At 43.1% G+C, this 23,040-nt stretch overlaps 1 protein-coding gene and 1 long non-coding RNA gene across 2 annotated transcripts; both read right to left on the bottom strand.

The window, feature by feature from the left end:
* Positions 1 to 5,382: 5,382 nt before the first annotated feature.
* LOC306797548 lies at positions 5,383 to 6,797 on the bottom strand. Its single transcript, XR_013773134.1, has 3 exons — positions 6,638 to 6,797; positions 5,830 to 5,905; positions 5,383 to 5,674 (listed from the first exon to the last, which is right to left on the bottom strand). It is a non-coding gene; the product is annotated as an uncharacterized lncRNA (long non-coding RNA).
* A 4,437-nt stretch (positions 6,798 to 11,234) lies between these two features.
* LOC306797546 (dynein regulatory complex protein 1-like) lies at positions 11,235 to 12,866 on the bottom strand (the record flags this gene model as incomplete). Its single annotated transcript, XM_079297469.1, has 6 exons — positions 11,235 to 11,258; positions 11,337 to 11,490; positions 11,685 to 11,801; positions 11,974 to 12,026; positions 12,115 to 12,204; positions 12,471 to 12,866. 6 exons carry the CDS (start codon positions 12,864 to 12,866, stop codon positions 11,235 to 11,237), a joined length of 834 nt encoding a protein of 277 aa, XP_079153595.1.
* Positions 12,867 to 23,040: the final 10,174 nt, after the last annotated feature.

Raw genomic sequence — 23,040 nt, 5'->3', positions numbered from 1 at the left:
AACAGCAAGTAGGCATTAAAGTCATTATAGTGGATAATATACATGTGTATACATCTCTAATACTGGAAACAATGCAGCCTTGATACACATACTGTTGCCCTGTACCTTGGGCTGTCCATTTTGTACTGAACTGTGTTCTTCATTAACTGCACTGGTTTGAAAAGAGAAACCCAGAGGATGAAATGAAGACAGGAGGGTTTTTGAGGAAGAGCATTCGTTTATTTTCCACAGGTTACTTCAGAAACAGGTAATTATGTACAACATCTGGAATGTTGGATAAATGCATATCAATCATCTCACTGTGGCCGTTTCCAGAGAAACCTTAGAAATACTAGCTATACATTAAGAACAGTTCCTCTGCATTGCAATTTATTGCTGGTTTTACAATCGTGAGTCACAAATGCCGATGATTCTTTTCTCAATGTTTTTTGAAGAGTATTTACAATTTGATTAGTGAGGTCTAAAAACCACAGGAGACTGCTAAATAAATAAGAACAATACAGGAGCATCAGAAACCGACCAACATGAGTGGCCAAGATTCCAAACTATTTTCATGCCAGACTACAAGGCTTTTGAATAAAGAAATAAAACATTATATCCCTTACAAATGAGTAAATTCTTTACCAATAAAAGACACCATTAATTCAATACATTCAGGGGTTTTCTGCAACAGGCTTACTTGGTCTGGTATGACCAGTAGTTTATGGGCAGCGAATGTTTAAATGTAACCTTTAAATAGATATGTTCACTGTTTTAGCATTTATCATTATCACATATAGGCTCACTTTATGTGTCGCATTTCAAGTATTCAGCTATCACTGATAGTATTTTTCATTGCTATTTTTCTTTCAGTAAGTATTTGGCATCACTGCAGGCACCTCAGGTTTATAGGACAATGGATACCACACTGAAGAAAAACACATTTATTGATGGACAGTTGACTTATTTTGTCTGCATATCATTTATTCCTGTGACGCATCACTGGCCTGTTTCAAGTGTTTGATTTTGATTATGGACAAATATGTAGTTTAATCTAATACAACTCACTGTATATAGTTTGTATGTAGTCAAGCCGGAGCACGTGTGTCTGCTTTGTGCCGTCGACACACGCTGCAATAATAACGCTACCAAAACTGGTTTACAATTATAAGGAATTTATTTCCACTGATGCAAGTACGATTACAGTTAAACATTGGAGTACATACTCCTATGAAATATTAAAACAATAAAACCCCATTTGCAAAAAACTCTACTCAGCTCCTCAGGTGAAAAACACGTCCGTCGTCCGAGGGCCATCACGCGAGAGAGAAAAAAAGACTTGAAATTAAACCACCCACATCTGTTCGAAACACCTCCTCTTCCATTTATCCCGATTCCTATTGGCTAACTTCCAGGAGTGTATTCGCCTGTCTGCCTTTCTGTCCCTGAGTTTACTAACACATTCAATGACCGTCAGAAGTATGCTCACTTTAAAACATATTGGCTGTGCATAAAAACACAACACACATGTGACAACACATTGGTGGGCCTCACACTCACATGTTATCTTTGTGCTAGCTCAAATGCACATGTAGCGCAGACGGACACCAATTCCATACAGCACTACACAACGAAAATAAACATTACTTTTGGTACAGTACACGCACATTAACTGTTCTCGAACATGAAGGATAACAGAATCTATAACTAGGATGGTCTTAAAATGCGAAACATCATTAGCCTTGCAGTTCTCTCCTGAACGCTTAGTCACTCGAAAAGAAGGATTTCACATCCTGCTTCGCTCTTCACGTCGTGCTAGCGTTCTCTGGAGTACAGTGCCTTCTAGTGGCTTTAGTGGTAACATCATTGTTCCCACTAGGTCAGTCACTTGTAAAACTACTGCTGGAATAAACAAGTATGCTCACTTTAAAACATATTGGCTGTGCATAAAACCACAACACACATGTGACAACACATTGGTGGGCCTCACATTCACATGTTATCTTTGTGCTAGCTCAAATGCACATGTAGCGCAGACGGACATCAATTCCATACAGCACTACACAACGAAAATAAACATTACTTTTGGTACAGTACACGCACATTAACTGTTCTCGAACATGAAGGATAACAGAATCTATAACTAGGATGGTCTTAAAATGCGAAACATCATTAGCCTTGCAGTTCTCTCCTGAACGCTTAGTCACTCGAAAAGAAGGATTTCACATCCTGCTTCGCTCTTCACGTCGTGCTAGCGTTCTCTGGAGTACAGTGCCTTCTAGTGGCTTTAGTGGTAACATCATTGTTCCCACTAGGTCAGTCACTTGTAAAACTACTGCTGGAATAAACAAGTGTGCTCACTTTAAAACATATTGGCTGTGCATAAAAACAAAAATACATAACACACATGTGACAACACATTGGTGGGCATCACACTCGCATGTTATCTTTGTGCTAGTTCAAATGCACATGTAGCGCAGACGGACACCAATTCCATACAGCACTACACAACGGAAATAAACATTATTTTAACCTTGCAGTTCCTGAACGCTTAGTCACTTGAAAAGAAGGATTTCACATCCTGCTTCGCTCTTCACGTCCCGCTAACTTGGTGGACATCACACTCACAAAAATGTTGTCTTTGTGCTAATCACAATTCCATCACTTGTGGGTTGCACTATCCAGTCCCACACAAAGTTCTCACTATTTCCACTCCAGCGACACCGACACCAACAAACAATCCTGCTGTCAGTAGACCTTTGCCACAGCGAGACCACCAACTTCTGGTCTGAGTCTCAGCAGCTGGAGGCATCATGAAGCTCTCTTTAAGGTCATTCAGATGTTCAGCCATCTTTAGCCGCTTTCCAAGCTCATCATTTTGGGCCGATGCGACATTGATATGTTTAGCCACCTTTCGCCGCCGTTGAAGGTTATTATATAGGGCCGGCGTGAAATAACTGGGATTTTCTTGCTTCTGATTCTCAGCAGCTGGAGCCAGCAAGAGGTTCTCTTCAGGCTCATTATTTCGGGCCAATGCGACATCATTGATTTGTTTCGCCATCTTTCGCCGCCGTTGAAGGTTATTATATAGGGCCGGCGTGAAATAACTGGGATTTTCTTGCTTCTGATTCTCAGCAGCTGGAGCCAGCAAGAGGTTCTCTTCAGGCTCATTATTTCGGGCCAATGCGACATCATTGATTTGTTTCGCCATCTTTCGCCGCCGTTGAAGGTTATTATATAGGGCCGGCGTGAAATAACTGGGATTTTCTTGCTTCTGATTCTCAGCAGCTGGAGCCAGCAAGAGGTTCTCTTCAGGCTCATTATTTCGGGCCAATGTGACGTCATTGATTTGTTTCCCCATCTTTCGCCGCCGTTGAAGGTAATAATAATCGATTGGCAATATGCTATATAGGGCCGGCGTGAAATAACTGGGATTTTCTTGCTTCTGATTCTCAGCAGCTGGAGCCAGCAAGAGGTTCTCTTCAGGCTCATTATTTCGGGCCAATGTGACGTCATTGATTTGTTTCGCCACCTTTCGCCGCCGTTGAAGGTTATTATATAGGGCCGGCGTGAAATAACTGGGATTTTCTTGCTTCTGATTCTCAGCAGCTGGAGCCAGCAAGAGGTTCTCTTCAGGCTCATTATTTCGGGCCAATGCGAAATCATTGATTTGTTTCGCCATCTTTCGCCGCCGTTGAAGGTTATTATATAGGGCCGGCGTGAAATAACTGGGATTTTCTTGCTTCTGATTCTCAGCAGCTGGAGCCAGCAAGAGGTTCTCTTCAGGCTCATTATTTCGGGCCGATGGGACATCATTGTCATGTTCAACCACCTTTCGCTGCCCTTTAACTTTATTATGTAGGACCCAAGTGAAATAACTAGGATTCCTTGTTAGTCTTGTCATACACCCCGAAAGTATATTCATTTTGCTTTCTTGCTTCTACTGTATGCGACTTGTGTGACTTGAAAGTTCAGTTTCTTGCTTGAAGAACTGAAGTCAACTGTTCGTGTTGGTGATTTTATAAGCCTGTATTGTTGTTGTATTGGCAGGAGGATCAGTGATGTCATTGAGTTCTGGAAGGTTCCATGAGGTGATGCAGATTCTATTCGGAATGTTCCCATGGGGATCAGTGACGTCACTGAGTTCTGGAATGTTCCATGACGTGATGCCGGAGAGGGGGCGTGGTTTATCGTCCTGGAAGCCTCGATCTGGCCGCCATTGTTTTCCGCCGTCAACCGGAGGAATAAGGACAATTTCTGCTCTGTACGTGTTGTGGAAGTCCCTCAAACGTCGGAATGCCAAACGCCGTCGTCTCTGGGTCCATAACAGCATCCGTAGGCGCACACAGCTCGGTGAATTTCACAGACTTCTCCAGGAACTACGTCTGGATGACTGCTGCTTCCAGCGCTACATGAGGCTAACCATTAGCCAGTTTGATGACCTAATGGCTCGGGTCGGTCCCAGGATTTGTCGACTGGACACCTAGGCGTTCCATCTCAGCTGCGGAGCGCCTGTCCGTCTGTCTCCGGTGAGTGGCAGTTCCATAAAATGAATTAATGAAAGAGTGAAATAAGTTCAGGCTTTGTCGGTCCACAACAGGGCAAGGAAGCCACTTTAACATAGTTTTTCTGAATGGAGTTTGGATCCATGATGGATCCGAAGTCCGACAATACTCAAAATAACGTAATCTTACGAAAATCACCAGCATTTAAGATGTTTATTATTCATGACAGCAGCTGTGCAGTCATATCAATAAAAACTACTTCTATTAGCAGCTACAGTATGTTCAATAACTCTGTTAAATTGAATGTTCTTCTGTGCTGCAGATATCTTGCTACTGGTGACTCCTTTAGGACCATCGCAAACAGCTTCCGTGTCGGGGTCTCCACTGTCTCCGGTATTGTCCCAGATGTTGCCACAGCTATTTGGGACTGCCTTGTGGAGGAGTTCGTGGCTGTGCTCACCACAGAGGAGTGGAGATCAATTGCTGTGCAGTTTGAGGAGCGGTGGAATTTTCCTCTCTGCTGTGGAGCACTGGATGGAAAGCATGTTGTCCTCAAAGCCCCTGCTAATTCCAGATCTTCCCATGGCAAGACACCGTGTAATGCCCAAGCACATCCAAAACAGCTCTTTTAAGAGCCACCCACACATTACTACTGAGCAAACTTCCTGCAATGTTACTTAATATATGTTGTAGCAGTGTGTCCTTCACTATATATATATATATATATATAGAGTTGTATCCTTAAGTTTTCTTGTAAAACTACAATAAAGAACATGGACAAAGTAACATGAAATGAAGTGCATTTATTTATTGAAAATGTATAGAAAAACATATACAAAAAACAAACTAATTGTTACAAAATACAAACTAATTGTTTTTTTTAAATTCCTGGTTCGTTCCCTGGAAAGATTGTCCCCCAGATGTCTAATCCAAATGTTCCAAATTCAGCACCACAGTGCTGGCATCATAAATTAATTTGTGAAATTGCAATTTTATATATTCCTTTTGCTGGCGTGGCAATCTTTCCAGGGAAGGAACCAGGCTCCTCATGAAGAGTTCATCCTCAGATTGTGGTGGAGCTGGTGGAGCTGGTGGAGCAGGGGTGTCTCTCTCCAATGCCTGCAGAAGGCGCTTCTCTATCTCCTGCTGCTTCTCGATCCCTGTTGGCCTTTTTGGGGCCCTTCTTTTTCCTGTATGACATGGAAACAACATATTTCGTGAAACTATTGCATCCCATCACTACAATAGCTTGTAAAGTAAATATTTGTAATTGTGAAAAACATACCATGAATGCATAAATTGTATTATACAAAAAAATGCAATCCAACTTTTGTGATGTACATACCCATGGGTGGAGCAGGAGGAGGAGGAGCAGCAGCACCTTGAGGTTCTTCCTCACCGTGATGACCAATCTGTTTTATCTTTGAACATGAACAATAAAACAATTTTATGACTCAAAAGTGCTGCTTTAATTAAATAGTAATTTGCCTTCAAAGCTATGACAGTATAGTGGTTTAAGATCCGGAGCCCAGGGTTGAAAGCTCCTTTATTATAACTTATTTTCGCTCATGAAACATTTTTTTTAATAAGTATGAAGACTATACAGAACCAGGCTTTGCCAAATGAAAAAAACAAACCTCTTGCACTGCTTTGCCCTGTCGTTACTACTTCAGCTGTAGTAATATTTTCTGTATGACTTAACTATGCTGTGCTTTTGTGTCTTCACTTCAACAAACCTCTCCTGTCAATCTCAGATGGCCCTGTTGCTGCCTCTGACATGTCGTCCTGGTCTGGTCCTGCATCTGTGAAGTACTCTGCGGTACTGTCTCCCTCGACCCTCCCCATGTTACCGCTACTCTCCCTGGGAGTCACGAAGGGGTTGAGGAAAGACATAACCGCAGAGTACTTCCACTTCTTTGATGGCCCTGCTCCTGAGCCACTCTTTCTCTCTGTCTCTCTCCTCTTTCTCAAATAGGTGTCCCTGAGAGTCTTCCACTTCCGTCGGCAAATCTCATCTGACAAGGAACGCATAACGTATTTAGTGTGAAAGCCGGTGGTTGGGCTAGCTTTCATGCTAACATGGCTCATATAGCTAGTTAGTAAATTACAACCGATAGCTAGAATCAAGTAACAAAGACATAATAATAACTTACCAGGTTGTCCGACGTCCTCACCTACTTTCCTCCATGCCATATCCTTTTTAGTTCGGTCGCGGTAGAGATACGACGACGTATCGTAGAGCTCGGGGAAGCTACAAGCCGCCACTATTAATTTGTCCTCCATTGTTGTTTGCGATTCAGCACCGGCAGGAGCTACGGCACTGATGACGGGGCAGCAACTCAACGCTGATAGGCTATCGCGCCACAGCGTCACGCGATTATGTCGCTGAAGTTGAAAAATTTCAACTCGCGCGTTGGCGATTTTGCGGCGTCCAACGCGTCCACCGCGTCCACCTCACTGCAATAACGCGTCCAACGCGCCGCGGCATCGCAAAATCGCGGCGCGCCAGTCTCATCGCGTCTGTGCATAGACTTTGTATGTAATCTCGACGCGCATCAAAAAATCAACGCGACCGGTGTGAACACGGCAGTCTTGCCCAACATCTAGTGTTCGGAGGAGGAAGTGAATTCTGTGATGAGTTGATTGTGCAGAGAGACTCCTACAACCAGTACAGTGTTTAGAATCGCGTCATCTACCAACTGTGCAACAAATATACTGATTTAGTTAGTTAGAGGTAGAAGAGAAGGGATTTTATCATTACTCTGATATGAGACGTGATGACATTATGTGCTAGCGCCACAGTATGTTATTGTTAAAGACTACTCAGTTCGATTTTTCTGTCTGTCTCTCTGACTTTCTGTCTGACTCTGTCTGTCTCTTTGACTTTCTGCTTGACTCTGGTTGACTCTGTCTGTCTGTCTGTCTGACTGACTCTGTCTCTCTGACTGTCTGTCTGACTTTATTCATACCATAAAGGAGAGATTGATCGTTGATAAAGGGTTGCATATGACTCCCGATTAAGTCCCTAGATTAACTTCTATGAGCCTCTGGTGGGGGTAGGTCGGATAAAGAGGACGTTTGTAACTGTTGTATAAGTCCCTGGATAAACCTCTATGAGCCTCTGGTGGTTGTAGGACCTAAAGAGGACGTTTGTAACTGTTTGATAAACGGCCCAATGATTACAATCTCTCTGACTTTCTGTCTTTCTGCCTGACTCTGTCTGTCTCTTTGACTTTCTGCTTGACTCTGGTTGACTGTCTGTCTGTCTGTCTGACTGACTCTGTCTCTCTGACTCTGTCTGTCTGACTTTCTGGCCGTCCCTCTGTCTTTCTGACTTTCTGTCTGTGTCTCTGTCTGTCTGTGATTTTTCTGTCTGTCTCTCTGACTTTCTGTCTCACTCTGTCTGCCTGACTCTTTGTCTGACACGATACCTTGAACACACACATTACTAACTTTGCTTCTTCCCTGGAGTCTGTGTGCTTTCTCGCCTCGCAGGTTTTACGTGTATCCTGGTTATACCTGGACTATGGTCTTGCCTCCTGCCGTGGTTCTGTCATATGTGTTGTAACTCTGTTATGCTGTTCATTCTGTACACATGACATCTATTGCACTGTTGTCCATCCTGGGAGAGGGATCCCTCCTCTGTTGCTCTCCCACAAGTCTCTCCCTCTTTTCTCCCCGTTAAAGGGTTTTTCCTGTTCCGATGTGACGGTTCCGGGCCAGAGGATGTCGCATGTGTGCGGATTGTAAAGACCTCTGAGGCAAATTTGTCATTTTTGGCTGTACAAAAATAAATTGAATTGAATAAGAGAAAAACTGTCAACTGTGTTCAACTGTGTAAAAATACTGAACAAGAGCAAATTAATGAGCTGAAACCAGTTTTTGGAGAGTCCATCCATCCTTTATATCCATCCCTCTTTCTTTCTATCCATCTGTCTCGTGTAATGTCATGAGAAGTCACATGGGCAGGCTAGGGTGGGGTGCAAGGTAATTAACAAAAACAGACAAAAATCAAAGATTCCTAGAAAAAGGTGAAGTTGTATTCTTCTGTTACGAGGCAACTCAGGTATCTCTCTATCTAAATCAAAAGTCCAAAACAAACAAAAGCGTTCAAGTGGGGATAATGGCTCATTAAACTGAACAATATGAGAAAAAAACTCGGTTTTACAGGCTAGCGGGTCTTCTTTCTTTCAATCCTTCTCAGTCTGCTTCTGTACTGGACTTTATGCAGTTCTCCAGTCCAACTTTGTTCTCGGAGCTCCTTCCAGCCTTGTTCTCTCCCTCTCCTTCTCTCCTCTGCCTCGTGCAGCTCTTTAGTCCTGCCTCAATTAGGTGGCTTAAACACCCACACCTGGGTGGGTGTTGAGGCATTCTGGGAGCTGTAGTATGTAGATCGGCGGCCATTTTTCTCTCTTTCTTACTGTGATGAGTTGCTTTGCCTCAAACTGCTCCTCTCCCGGGCCGCAAGGCCCCAGGTGTATGTGTAGCAAAAAGTTTGCTGTTATTTGACTAATTGCTTATCTGTATGTATTAGACACATGGAGCCCATTACCTCCTTTACACAAAATATACACAATGATATGATGCCTCCTGGTGATGCTCTGTGCATATATATCTATATGTCATACATTTCTCCATTAATAATTTGTCAGTTATATACTATGTATTGTACATCTATTATGCACCTGTTTTTGATTGTGTTTTAGGATAACATATCATGATTTTTGTAGACACTAAGTTCCCCTTTTAAATGTTTCACATAGTTTTTCACAGCAACTGACATTTTGGTCTTGTGCCGTTGTCTAATATTGATTAAAACAACTGCATGGTTCTTTAAGTAGCCTGGCCGACCTCATTTGTAGCTGACAAATGGTTTTAGGATCCAGCCTATGAGTAGTGTAGTTTTATAATTGTGATAAAGTCAAGTTTATGTTCTATTTGATACTAAAGTAACAGTTGTATAGTTCAAGTTGTCTTTGAACATATACCTCTCCTGTAAAAATGATATGAGTTAATGAGCCTTTTCATTTTAATTTCCTAAATGGTCAACATAGACTAGAGCCTTGCCAATAAAACATGTGTCAAAAACTGAATCCAAAGCTTTCCAGAATAAAATACATTTTTGGAGAAAACACAATATTGGTGTGGCGCAGAATGTTCAAAATTTGCCTTGAGTTATATTACAGATGTTTGGAAATATGATGCTGCCACTAGATGGCAGCACCACGCCACTTATGCTGTATGCCAGACTCGGTGGTTCACGATCGGCATTGCTACTACTATAATGTGAAACATGTCTCTAACGTTATATCTTGCTGTACATTGTCGATCGTCAACCACGCAAAACAAGGTTCATTTCCTGGAAGTGCTCACCATCTTGGCACAAAGGACAGACAAACATCATGTCCTGTGTTTTTTGATTCTTTGTGATAATCCACATATTGAATCAATGTGATGCATAGTCCCTGTTGTGTCTCTATTCTGTATTGATGGTTCAGCATCTGCTAGTGGACGTCCACGCTTTGTCTCATGAGCTTCTTGGGGCCACAGAATTTTTTTTTTCATTTATACTTTTGGAATTTTATTACTTTTTTATTTAAGATATAAAGCAAAGAAAAGCATTGGGATTCCTAATAACGCTTCCACCGCTGTGACATATTCTCCAGATCTTTGCATGGAAATAATGTATGAAGGTGAGTGCTGTTTAATCTCAGAATCTCTCTGTGCAGTCGTCCCAGTACCAGCATGTCGTGGCTGCTGAGCCACTGAGGACGATGTGTATCCTGGCCTGGAGGCAGTAGGCTTCACTGTGCTGGGTCTGCTGTTCCTGGCTCTTCTACTCTCTCCCCTCAGAGCTCAGCCATAAGCTGTTCAACGCTGCTGGATAAAACCACCATATTGTACGATTTTGTATCCACTTTGTATCCCATATGAACTGTTCTTACCAATACTGGAGTTACTTGTTACAATTATTTGTTTTTTATAAGACTGTACGAATAAAAACTGCAACCTCTCCATTATCTATTGAAGGCTTTATTTTACAGTGAATATAAATGCTTTTACACATACTCTAAAGATTCCTCACACTGTCCCAGTTCTGCTGATTCCAAGTAGAGTTTGGATTACAGCATATCCGGCTCTGTGCTGACCTCAGAGAATCAAAGATGTCAGATGAATGATCTTGGAGTGATGAGGAGAGGCACATTCATTTCTGCCCGATATAATCTATAGATTGGATTATTTGAATACACTAGGGCTGACACTAACTATTATTTTCCTTATTGTTTTATCTGCCAATTATTGTCTTGATTAATTCATTGATCTTTTTGTACTATAACATGCCAGAGAAAGGTAGATAACAGGTTTCCACATTTGCTTGTTTTGCTGGACCAAAATTATTCAATTAGCTTCTCAAATATGGCAAAGGAAAGCATTTTCAAATCTTATTTACTTACTATACATAATTTAGTCAGTCAATTGACTGAGCAATTAATCATTTTGCCGAATACAAGATGTATAATTATAAAAAGAAACACTACATTACATTATGATATTATGCATCTGACTTTATAGTACCTTACTGTTTTTTGTTTTTTTCCCCCATACTATAGCTAAGTTCTTCAATCCACACTCTAATTGAATACCTGGAAAACAATGTGACGTACACAAGAAAACTATAACAGACACATGAACACACACATACTCAGTTCAAAGACTCTGTGTTCTCCTGCTCCAGTCTCAGGGACGAGGTCAGAGATCTCTGTCAGGACGGCCCTGGAAACAAAAAAACACAAAACATGTGAGTACAGAGGGTGTTTGCTTTGTGCGTGTGTGTGTGTGCATGGGTGTTACTGACAGGTACTGCTTTAGTGTGTTCTCTGTGGCGTCCCAGAGTTTCACTTTGTCTTCAGAGATTATATTGCCCATACTCTCCCAGTAGGCTTCATTCTCTGAAGTATCCCAGGCCTCGACATGAAAACTATGATTTTGGCTCGCTGAGCTCTCCCTTAGAAAGCACCAGAAAAACATAAGCATCACACATTTATGGAGAAAGACTGTGGTGTCATAATTTCATGTTCAAATCTCACACACAGTACAATTGACAACCCTAATACAGCCTCTGTTGGTGTGGAGATACAGTAATGATGGAGAGTCATCTATTTCTCATGAATAAGTAGTTTAGTGTAAATGTGGTCTTACCTGCACCTCATGTGCTGCTCGAGGAAACTCTTTAGAGCAGGCAGAATATGGTTCGGATTGATGAGTTCAGAGGACAAATGAGTCATAGACTTGGTCTCCACATCCTCTTCCTTGTGACTGGATTCACCCGACTCAACACAAACATCCTGCAGGCAGACAAAATAGTACTAATTACAATCCTCTTGTATGTCAAAGACTCAAGGCCATATTCTCCACAAGCATTAATCCACAGCAAACCTCATCTCTGCCCCTCCTGATCTCAGTCTCATCTCTCTGCTGATCTTTCTACTTCAATAAGAATTCAGCCAACTTGGGCACATCCTCCTCTTCCATGCCAAACGACTGGAAGAGAAGGCAAGATGGCAGGTTGTTCAGTATTTGATCCATACAGTCCAACAGTACACTGATGCATGACACGACAGGAACTCACGCAAAGCAGAGAGCCCAGCTTCACAACAGTCTGTTCTTCCTTCTCCAGGGGAGCCAGTAGGTTTAGGAGTTTATCCTCCATCAGGAAGCCCTGAGACAGAAGGAAGGGACACTTTTGGTTGAAGATGCGTGTCACATAAGGTCATAGATGGTTGAATAGAGTTATTAGAACAACCAAAACCTGTTTCAAATGATATATTGTATGCTTAAAGACACATGTTATTACTCGTTTTGATGAAAATATATTTGTCATTTGAAAAAAAAAAGACTTGTGTCAACTTCTTGTCCGCTTCTGTACACACATCTGCTTAATAAACTCTTCCAGTGATAAACATTAACAATGAACTTGTTTCTCACCGCCTCATCACACAGCAGCTCCATCACTTTTTTCAATGTCTCCAAAGACTGCTTCCCTTCCTCCACCTCGGCAGCACTCTCACTCTGCACCGTTTTCCCTTCCTTGTACATTTCCTTATCCATGCTCTCAGTGTCAGTCTCCGGCCTAGGCCCAACTGAGAGGTCCATCATCCTCTGACTACACTGTAAATTCTGCCCGGTGTGAACCAGCTGGGAGACAGCCTGGCGGGCAGGCATCCTGGCCTGTTTCTGAGGCTGGCTGGGACCAGAGAGCTCCATGAATTCCAGGGGAGTTCGCTCCCCGGCTAAACCAAGGTGCTCCTTGCAGATCAGCGAGTTGATGACCAAAACCCTCTCCACCAGTTGCTTCACCTCCACATCAATCATAAGCCACATCTCCTCAAATTGTCTGGCATCAGTAACTGCAAAGTGCCTGCATGAAGTGGATGGAGGCGCAAAAGAAAGAGAAGAAATTCTGTCCGACGGCATGTCAGCGTTACTTAAAACAGGATGATTGTGACTTACTTGATATTCTTCTGAATCTGTTCATATTGCTGGATTTTGTGTTTGTATTCCTCAGGCAAATGCTGGATCTTTTTTGTAAACTGTTTGTTCTCACTGGAAGACTTAGTACGAAGGTTTCCAATCTCTGTGTGCAGTCTGAAACAAAAACCAGCAGAAGAAACAGGGAGTGAATTAGATATACCAGTGTGTACGTGTGTGTGCAGGCATGCGTACATACGTGCATGAGAAAAATCAACTACCTGACGGCTCTTTTCTTCATACGGTGCAGATTCAATCTCTGTACTGGTACCTCAACTGTTGTCTTCATTCGTTTTAGAGCCGTGATTATTTGGCCGGCCTTTTTCTGTTGGTGTCTCTCCAGAACCTGCAGAGGCAACACTGGAACGTTAGGGCACTCAAATACTGGGCTTTTGTATGTCAAATGGTAACCCAGTTGAAACGTTTCTTCTTGGCAATGTAATCACAATTACTACTTCTATATACGATATTGTTAGTTTCTGAGGCTGATTCCAATTTAAATTAACAACAAAGGAAAATGCTGAGTTAATCAGCAGCATTTACTTTTTATAAAATGGAGCTCATATCACAAACGTTTCATTCAAAGGATAAGCTACCCACACACACACACACACACACACACACACACATATATATTTTTCACATTTACAATTTGCCTATATTAGCTTAGTTTAATCCAAACAATTAGCCATAATATTACATTCGGCATTACTTTCGCCACAAAAGGCTTTGGAAACTGAACAAACCTTTTCACTTTCCTCAACCTCCTCCTGTGGAGGCTAGCTCCTCATTGAGCTCCTCATTGAGCTCCTCATTGAGCTCCTCATTGAGCTCCTCATTGAGCTCCTCATTGAGCTCCTCATTGAGCTCCTCATTGAGCTCCTCATTGAGCTCCTCATTGAGCTCCTCATTGAGCTCCTCGCGGGCCTCCATAGTGGGGTTTACTTCCATATCCTGTGTGGAGACCCTGAAGGTTGTATGCAAACGTAATGATATAAAAATAGATTAAAACGGCAGTCTCTGAATATCACTAACCCACATGACATCATTATTATAACTATTACCATAACAAATAATCCATGCTGCAAGACAACCAACATTAGAATCGGATGAATACTTGTTCACGGTATTTACGGTAACGTTAAACATCAACTAGCACACTTACGTGTTCTTAGCCTCTTGATTTTCGGACAACACAGAGGGTACAGACTCATTATCCTCCTCCTTATCAACTTCTTCCATATTAAGAGTCTGCTGTATGGACGTCATTGGCATAAACTGTTAAATATTGTCATGATCGTAAAGATAACAAAGTAACAGGTCTGTGTCGCCGCAGTCTGTTTGGTAAACGTTGGTATGGTTTTGTGATTTTTTATGATACTATGAATTGTTATTGCATACAATGCTGTGTCTTTATGACGTACTATATTATGACAATCTATGAGAAACTATACGATGACTTTTTATGACATACTTTACTATTTTTAAATAATGACATTACACACTGACCTTTTTATGACATTTTTACAGCATACTGTATGTTGGAGACATTTCAAGCAAGCTCTAATTTCTTACTGTTTTTATTTATTCAGTATAAATAGTATAGCAGCACCTAGTGGTAGTTTCTGGTGCTAGTGCACAGCGTCACCTGACCTCCCATCTCTCCAAGCTATTATTGAAGGCAGGTGCGCTAAAAAAAGGGAGCTGTGGAAGACGCCGAGACGATGTTTTTGTTGTTTTGGTTAACCGTAGTTTTATTTGATGAATTCATTCATTTCCCCACTGATTTGAACATTTGTCAAGACCTGTGTATTTTGGGGAATGTTTGTTCTGGGTTTTTGATTTTGTTTATGACGCCAAAGTAGATAAGCTTAACCCATCAACTCGAATGCACCATTCAAACATCCTTTGGACCACCCGAACCAGCATGGATCATCAATCAGTGAGTAACTTTTACAAACTGAAGAACCGGACAGCACGTGATCACGTCTATGATGGCGTCTGCGGGCGGCTACCAATTTAGCTTAGAAGCTGCAATACTATACTATGACTATTTTATTTAGGGCATACCATACTGTAGATGTTTACGACACACTGAACTATGACATTTTGACATTTTATGGAAAGCTAAACTATGACTTCATAGATACCACAACCACTGGGGAAGGCTTTTCTGCCGGGGTGTGAATGAAACGCTGCCTGTGCCAAACAGGATTTTGGTTTTAAAATGTTGGCTTTGTATTCTTGAACTGGAGGCTTGGACCTCTGGGTCAGAAACGATGGGCGGCAGCGATCATGGTCTCTACACCGTATTGACATGGTTGAGTTGTAACATATTTGGGCGGGAGTCGGCCCCAAACCGGGCAGCGGAGAAGAAAGCTGAGGAAGAAGAGGCCTCTGACACCATATCCAGCTGTAAAGACCTAAGTGGTCGTTTGAATCCTTCCTTAAGCCGTACATATTGATGACTTGTACTTGTCCACGCTCTTCATGTATAAATCAGCTTTGCAATCTTTAAATTAAAAAAACATGAAAATAAAATCCTCGTTCAGGTGCAAAAAGAAGCTCATAACATGAGACGAGAGTTTTATGCCCGGAGATAAATTTGCCAAATGTGTTACATCCCTGAGGAAATGTGAAGGGACGATTATGACGGGGGTTGAGGAAGTAATGAGACGTGACTGAGGGGGTTTAACAAGAAACAGGTGGCATATTGATTTTAGTGACGATTAAGTGATTAATTGTCCAATTTAGATTATTTCACTAACAAGGGCTGACATTGGGAAATCTATTGAAAGAAGTGAAGGAGAATTCATGAGGAGTTAGGAGAAGAGAACCCGACTCCACTTTCACTAAGCTACGTAGTTATGATGCGACGGAGGATGTCACTGACGGAGGTCTGCCATGGTGGAACTACAACGAAGGACTACAAAAAGTGCAACTAAAACATGACCCCATGAAAACTGTTCAATATCAATATTTCCTTTGTGCAACAATTTAGATTCAATGGTTTGGTTATATTGTGCTTTTTAACAGTTTAATAATCAATCATAGGCCGAGCTTGTTTTTTTTAATGCTTCTTGTTATTGAGGATTCGTTCATTGACAGTTTGCTATATTTGCTGTTCATTTTATTTCATATTCTTCTTTTTATTTAAACTTATTTAGACAAACAAACGGACCATGTTCACCCATATTTCTGTTCCATAAAACCATATATGTAACAAAATACTTATTGTATTGATAAGTGTGTTGTTCACCTGCAGTGGAAATGCTGACCTAAACAAGTCTACTAAGATCAGGTTGTTAGTAAATTGTATCTCAATATAAATGAACATATAAACACCATAGTCCTGTGTGTGCTGCACATGTTTAGTGAATATTAATATTTAACATGTCGACTGAAAGTATCCTCAAGTTTAGGTGAAAGTTAAAGACAACACACAACAAAGTGAAGCACTGTGAGTATGATAACGTGTATGTAAACTTTGATGCTGAGTACTTCTTCACTTTGTTGTCTTTCTATTGAGTCCAGTCTGCATAAAGCTGCTAATATTCAGTGTAATGAGTTCCTCCCCAGTCATAATTATCGAAGACAGTGTTTCACTTTTGTAATAAAACAAACAAGATATCCCCTGTGGACTAAAGACTGATTTGCCTTCATGCTTCTTATTGTGATCTCAATATTTCAAATGGAGCATTTTTCCACTCGATATATCATGCATGAGCTGATCATCAGTGATATGTAAAGTTTCAAAAGAGAGAAATATAAACCAGGAACCAAATTAACACAATTCACTGTATATCATGAAATACTCCTGTAATTGCTTTTATTTTGGGAGACCTGTGTGGAGGTTTTTGGAGCAGCAAACTATGATCAAATAAAATTCTACATTAATATAACGTAGTGTACAGACATGAGTGGCATCTTCACATTGAATTAGCATCTTTCCAAATTGTTGAACTGCTCTTTTAAGATTACTAAAGTAGCTTTAGCGACAAAGTGGTGACAAGCTAAAGTTGACATGCTAATCTTACAGCTACATTCTTTAACAATGTTCCACTGAGTCAGACGTTTATCAATGTTACTATTTACAGGTGTGACGTGTCAGCATTTCTTCAGAGAAAAAGGCCCTGGTGAAAAGAAAAACATGCCGCCTCCAAAGTGTTGCCTCAGACTGGGCATGGCCCATCAACAACCGTAATAACTGAGTGGTTTGTATACCTGAGTGTGTTGATGCCTGTGGTGGTGGGGTTCAAAATTGCATTAAAGGGGCACTCCATCAGTTTAGTAATGTGCATAATGTTGAGACTTGCAAGAGAAAGCTGCAAAAATTGAAGCAGCAGAGGCTGACATGTCATGACTTGTAGTCTCTAATGAGACTCCAATGTGTCTTTTAGTTATACTATTGCCTTTTAAAAATGGCTGTGCAGTAGGCCTACCTGCTGTTGGCTGTGGCAATATAAAATGTGACACATAACATTAGGGGGGACTGCCTCTTTAATAAAAAACAAAATCCCAAATCATTGTTGTAATACACTCAGATGAATACTCACAACAACCCACTTCACAGTGAGCAGAGTCACTGTAAACTATGAGCTGCTTTCTCCCAAAGCACACCTGTCCATCATTATTCTTGATTGAACTGTCCCTTATGATCCCCTCGTGTCGGTAGCACGTGCAGTGCGCGCTTTCTCCGTCAGATGGCGCATCCAAAACTCCGTTCAAAAATATATTTACATCTATATTCCCTGAAACTCATATTCTTGGGAGTATGGAGCCACTTTAACGAAATTGCGGCCACTCTAGTCAAGTTTTACCTTTGCGCGAGGTAATCGGCACGTGCGAGCTCGTTCATCAGCCCCCAGCCCTCCACTTAAGTCAACACCGCACGACAAGCCTGGGCACTTTCTCCACACGTTTGTGCAGCTCGGGGGTCGGGACCGCTAAACATCTCCGTCGGAAAGGGAAACTGGGGGAGAGAGAGAGGGAGAGGACATGAACGGAAGGGAGGCAGAAATCACAGACATGCCAAGCTGTACACACGCGCAGCAGCGCTATTTTAGGGCGTGCAGAAAGGCGCCAAACAAAGTGGGGTTTACCGGATAAACATAAACACTGGTGTTTAGTATCCCCCCCCCCTCTGGAAATATTTCCGCTGCCGGAGAGCGTTGTTTCGCCCGTGTGTTGTGGAAAAGAGGGTTCCGGCGTTGGGCAAACACTGCCCTGTGTGTTATCTCTTCTTTTCTCTTATTCTTTGCTGTGGATATTACGGGAAGTTCTTGTTTTTTGCAATTTTTTGTTGTTTTACTTCCGAGGAAAGGTTAAATGCAAATTGCGGTTGGAGACTCCGGGCTTTGGTTGGACAACTAAACAGACTTAAAAACGTTGTGTTGCTTTTTTCTCTCTCCCCCTTACATCGTGTTGTGAGGCTGTGCTGTTTGGTTCACTGAAATGTGAGCCACTATACTGAAGTCGGTACATGACAAAAACCGCTGCATCCAGCTGTTTTGTTAGCCGCTACTGTAACGCCTTTTCTTCTTTTTTTGGGGATTGGATATGCAAAGCAAACTTTTTAAGAATGAAGAGGAGAAAATTCCCGTAGCACGTCTCTGTCGTCTGCTCGCATCGCCGCCGCCGTGTACGCTAAACTGGATCCGTATTTCGGTGTTTTTTTCCCCCTAAGCCTTCACTTCCATGTCGCGGAGACGGGGGAGCTGACATGCGTCTGGGATGGGGGGTGTAGCCCGGTAACGCACGGTTGCGAAATCGCCTGATTATCACAGCTGATAGTGAATGATTAAAACGTCCGCGCGCAGGTAAGGGAGCCGACTTGTGCCTGCTCGTGCGCCGTGAAACCTCCAGCTCTCAGCTGCTCCGCGGTAGAGCCAGTTCGAGGACTCTGCTTAAACACTTTCTGTGCGGGGGAGTCAGTCCCCCCCCCCCCCCCATTTGGAGCTGCTATGGAGGAGTGGAGACAATGCGGGAGGTGGTTGATAGACTGCAAGGTCTTGCCCCCGAACCACCGGGTCGTGTGGCCCTCGGCGGCTGTCTTCGACCTGGCGCAGGCTCTGCGAGACGGGGTGCTCCTGTGCCAGATGTTGCACAACCTCTCGCCGGGTTCGGTGGACCTGAAGGAGATCAATTTCAGACCCCAGATGTCACAGGTGAGCTGCGAACTTCCAACCAGCAAGATGATGGGTTGTTTGATGACACACACACACACACACACACACACACACACACACACACACACACACACGCACACTCACACTCTCTTACATGCATTCACCGTTGTTTTGTTTTTTGCCACTGACATGACCATGCAATGTTTGGGAGGTCTGGAATGACATTTCTACAGCATCCAATTCCTGGATTCTGATCCACAGATTTGATCCCTCCTGTCACAACAAGCCCACTTCTTGCCCCCCCCCCCCCCCCCCCCCCCAAGAAAAGCCACTATCAGTATATCGCTGATGATGATATGGTTCGACAGATATCACGGTGCACACAGTACACACCGTAGCACACACAGGACACGGGTGAAAGGAGCAAGGTGCCATACCGTGCACACGAGAGCTACTGCCACACCTCGAGTTAATCACACCTCTAGATTCTGCGTGTTGTTCGACGGTTGTTCCATCTTTTCACAAACAAGCGTGTTGTCGTTAAACGTCTCAAGTCTCCCATCAGCAGCACGCTCAGCGGCGCATCCTTTGTAAGGCAGCTCACTGTCGGGTCGGGGTACGAGGAGGGCACGTTTTGCTTTAGATGAAAAAAGATGAAAATTGAGTATTATCCAGTCGGACCGATGATAATATTCAGTTTTTCTACTTTTATTGACCTTTTCTGGCGCCATCCGGGTGATGCCATTTTGCCACCAATCTTCTTCATTTAGTAAACGCCACCAGTATGGTTTCCCTTTCACCCAAAGCTGAGGATTGGTTTGCTTTTGAAATGTTACCCATGTCATACTGCAGAAGGGTTTGGAGTAAAGTTCACAGTAAGTCCTGTCAAAGTGGAATAACCATCGTGGTATGTAGTTGGACTCAAACGTAACGTCTACGTGGTGGCACGATGTGGGTTTTGAATCTCAGTCTCGATGAAGCTCCCGCTCTCCTCTTGTCTGGTGAACACGGGACGTTTACACGACCGCGGCGGCGGAGGAGAAGTGTTTCTGTGGCAAACGCTCCTATTGATTCATTCAGTCTGCTCTGAAGCACCGCTGAGCCTTCATTCACTGTACGGTGACGGAAGTCTGGGAGCTGGCACTGTGACTGGATCAGGACTGCCCCCCCGCCTGCACAGTGGTTTTCAGGTATCCTTGTGGCAACAGAGCTGTTGCCCTCTGACAGCCCATTCGTCTGATGGTCTTGGCACATCGTGACTCGTTTCTGTCACAATAACCCGAGTGTGTGTTGCATCTGTTTGTCTGGCTTTCACTCTGTGTCGCTGGCTGCCTCTTTCTTAGTAAGTCGTTCTTGTTTTTTCTTTCTGTGTGGTTCGAGTAGTACAACATCCTGTAGAGTCCATCTACAGAAATGCCATCCACACTCAGTTCTGATGATCCTTTAACCCTGAACGAGCAGCAGAACACAGGCTTTGTGACATTATCCGGAATTGGCTTCCAGTTGAATACTATCGGAGCCCGGCCACTAAACGGACATTAAACACAGAAGAGGGAACACGTGACGGGCATATCTGTGTTCATAGACTAAATGCTTCCAAAATAACTGACGTTAGTAGCGACTGTAGCCCCTAGTCCTCCGCTCTCTTTTGCCTAGTAACCAGCAGTGGCCGGGACTTATCAGCTCAGAGGCCGCTGCCTTCCCTGATTACGAGACGAGAGAGAGGTCTGGATGGCACGCTTTGATCTGCCCACTAATCCCGTGCTCCCGGTCCCACTGCGTGAATCCTCGGCGAGGGTGGAAGTGTGTGTGTGTGTGTGGTGGGGGGGGGGGGTAGTCCTCGGTGACAAATTGGGTTAAACCAAGTCCTGGCAGCAGAACAGCAGTGTGTGATTTACGATAAGCAAAAAGGTCAGAGCGCGTGTGATTCTGCACCAAATGAAGACGAGGTGAAGCGGAGTCCTTCCATTATTTGCTCCTGATTGATGGCTTCTAAAATGTAGTTTTGTCTTGAATATGCCTCGCTTGTTAAACAGTTAGTCCCGCTGTGTTTGACTCGGGTGCTCACGTATTAGTTTTAATGCTGTGCGACCCCTAACACTCAGTCAAAAGGGATGTGCCTCTCCTTTTTGTATTCTACTGACTCACTCATTCTACTCAGCGGCTGCTGTTAACAGACCCTAATCCCAATTTACACATTGGCAATGATCCCAGTTGGTCCTCCGGTGCATTACCTGTGTGCCGGAGTGCGTTCTGTGGAGCTCGGAGGGAAGTCGTAGCAGCAACACTGAGAACGTTTTTGATGGAGAGCGTCCACAAGCGTCTGAATCTGTGACCGGTTTGCCACATGTTGAGTGTGCACACCAACCGTAGCTTTTTTAAGGGTTCCGAACATGAGTTTCATGGTTTGAGATTTAAATGTTTTTCTTCTTTCTTTTTAGGACGGAGGTTTTGGCGAGCAGTTTGAGACTGTTATGGGTGCGTTTGATTTGTCCTGCCTGGTCCTGTGTTCAAACACAGAACTGTCAGAAAGGAGGCTTTCTGTGTAGAGTTTACGTGTTCTCCTCAGGTGTGTTTTCAGTGCTGATTGATTTAAAAATGAACTGACATTAGTTTTAAGAATCTACAACGTGTACAAGCAGAAACACTGCTGCTTCTTGCGTCTACAATGGGAGGATGTGCTGTGTAGTTTTGGCCAGTTAATGGTAACTGACATATTTGGTAAAATAATCATTTGTTTTGCACTCTGATGAATCTACTGAATAAATAAGGGTGGGAATAAAATGCATTTGAGTGGCTGAAAAGTGGAAAGGTGTTATTCCAGCTCACAGCGAGGAAGTGTGTTGTATATTCATGGAGTAAATGATGCAGCACTGACCTGTAAATACACAAGTAACTGTTCTAGTAGTAAATATCAATGCTGTCAATGTACATATTTCTACGTGTATGAGAAGCAGTTTTTCTTACATAAACTGTGAGCTCACATGTGTCTCTGCCTCACCGCTGAGAGGAGGCGTGTGAAGAACCTACGAAGAAGAAGCCGTCAAAGATGACCTTCATCGAGGCGGTCAAATACATCCCTGGTTTTCTTCTTTTTAAAAAAAAATGATGGCGAGGCTCGCCTCCTTACCTCAAGGCCGTGAATGTACACTTAATGAGCGCCGGTGCTTCTGAGCTCCAAAGTGTGTGTGTGTGTGTGTGTGCACATCCAGAATCCAGCGCCTCGGGCTGCGTGTGAAAGACGATACCGAGCTGTGCTCTCTGAAGCCTTTTGTGTGTTCTGCGGTGTGTTTTTTTTCACTTAGCTCTTCTCATTCTTTTTTTCTTCTCGTTAGTGAGGTGGTTGTGAATGCCTTTGGGATGACTCTGGCGGATAAGAATGTGTGTGTGTGTGTGTGTGTTTGGATTGCAGCGGAAGTAGAGACTTTACAGCACCTGTGCTCAGACCTGAATCTCTGACGGCTGAGCTCAGAGGCCTCCTGGAGCTTCTCGGCGCTCCGCAGGGCTCCAGGTCTCACGCGGAGCTTGCCGCTTCCACTCACAATAAGCCAGAGTGCTTCCTCTTTGTCCGGCTCCCACCGGAAACATTGGCTTCCGCCGGCAAGTTACAGGAGCTGCTTTGAATATGATTTATTTATTTCATAAATTCTGCTATTCATACTACAAGCCGTGATTGAGTGAACAATGCAGCACCAGCATGATGGTGAGGTTACATTCACAGTGGACATCAGCGTTTTGACTATTTCAGAGAATCCGTCTGAACCAAAGTTTCAAATCCAGACAACCGCTGTCAGAAGAATCCTCATGTATTAACATCATATTCCAACAAGAATCAATGTGATAAAGTGTTCAGTGTAAGTATAAAAAATAAGAAATTTTGCGTGCAGTTGTTCTTTATT

The sequence above is a fragment of the Melanostigma gelatinosum genome (assembly GCF_949748355.1).
Source record: "Melanostigma gelatinosum genome assembly, contig: scaffold_357, whole genome shotgun sequence".
In the NCBI taxonomy this organism is placed as follows: domain Eukaryota; kingdom Metazoa; phylum Chordata; class Actinopteri; order Perciformes; family Zoarcidae; genus Melanostigma; species Melanostigma gelatinosum.
This window is presented reverse-complemented; position numbering and strand designations above follow the sequence as displayed.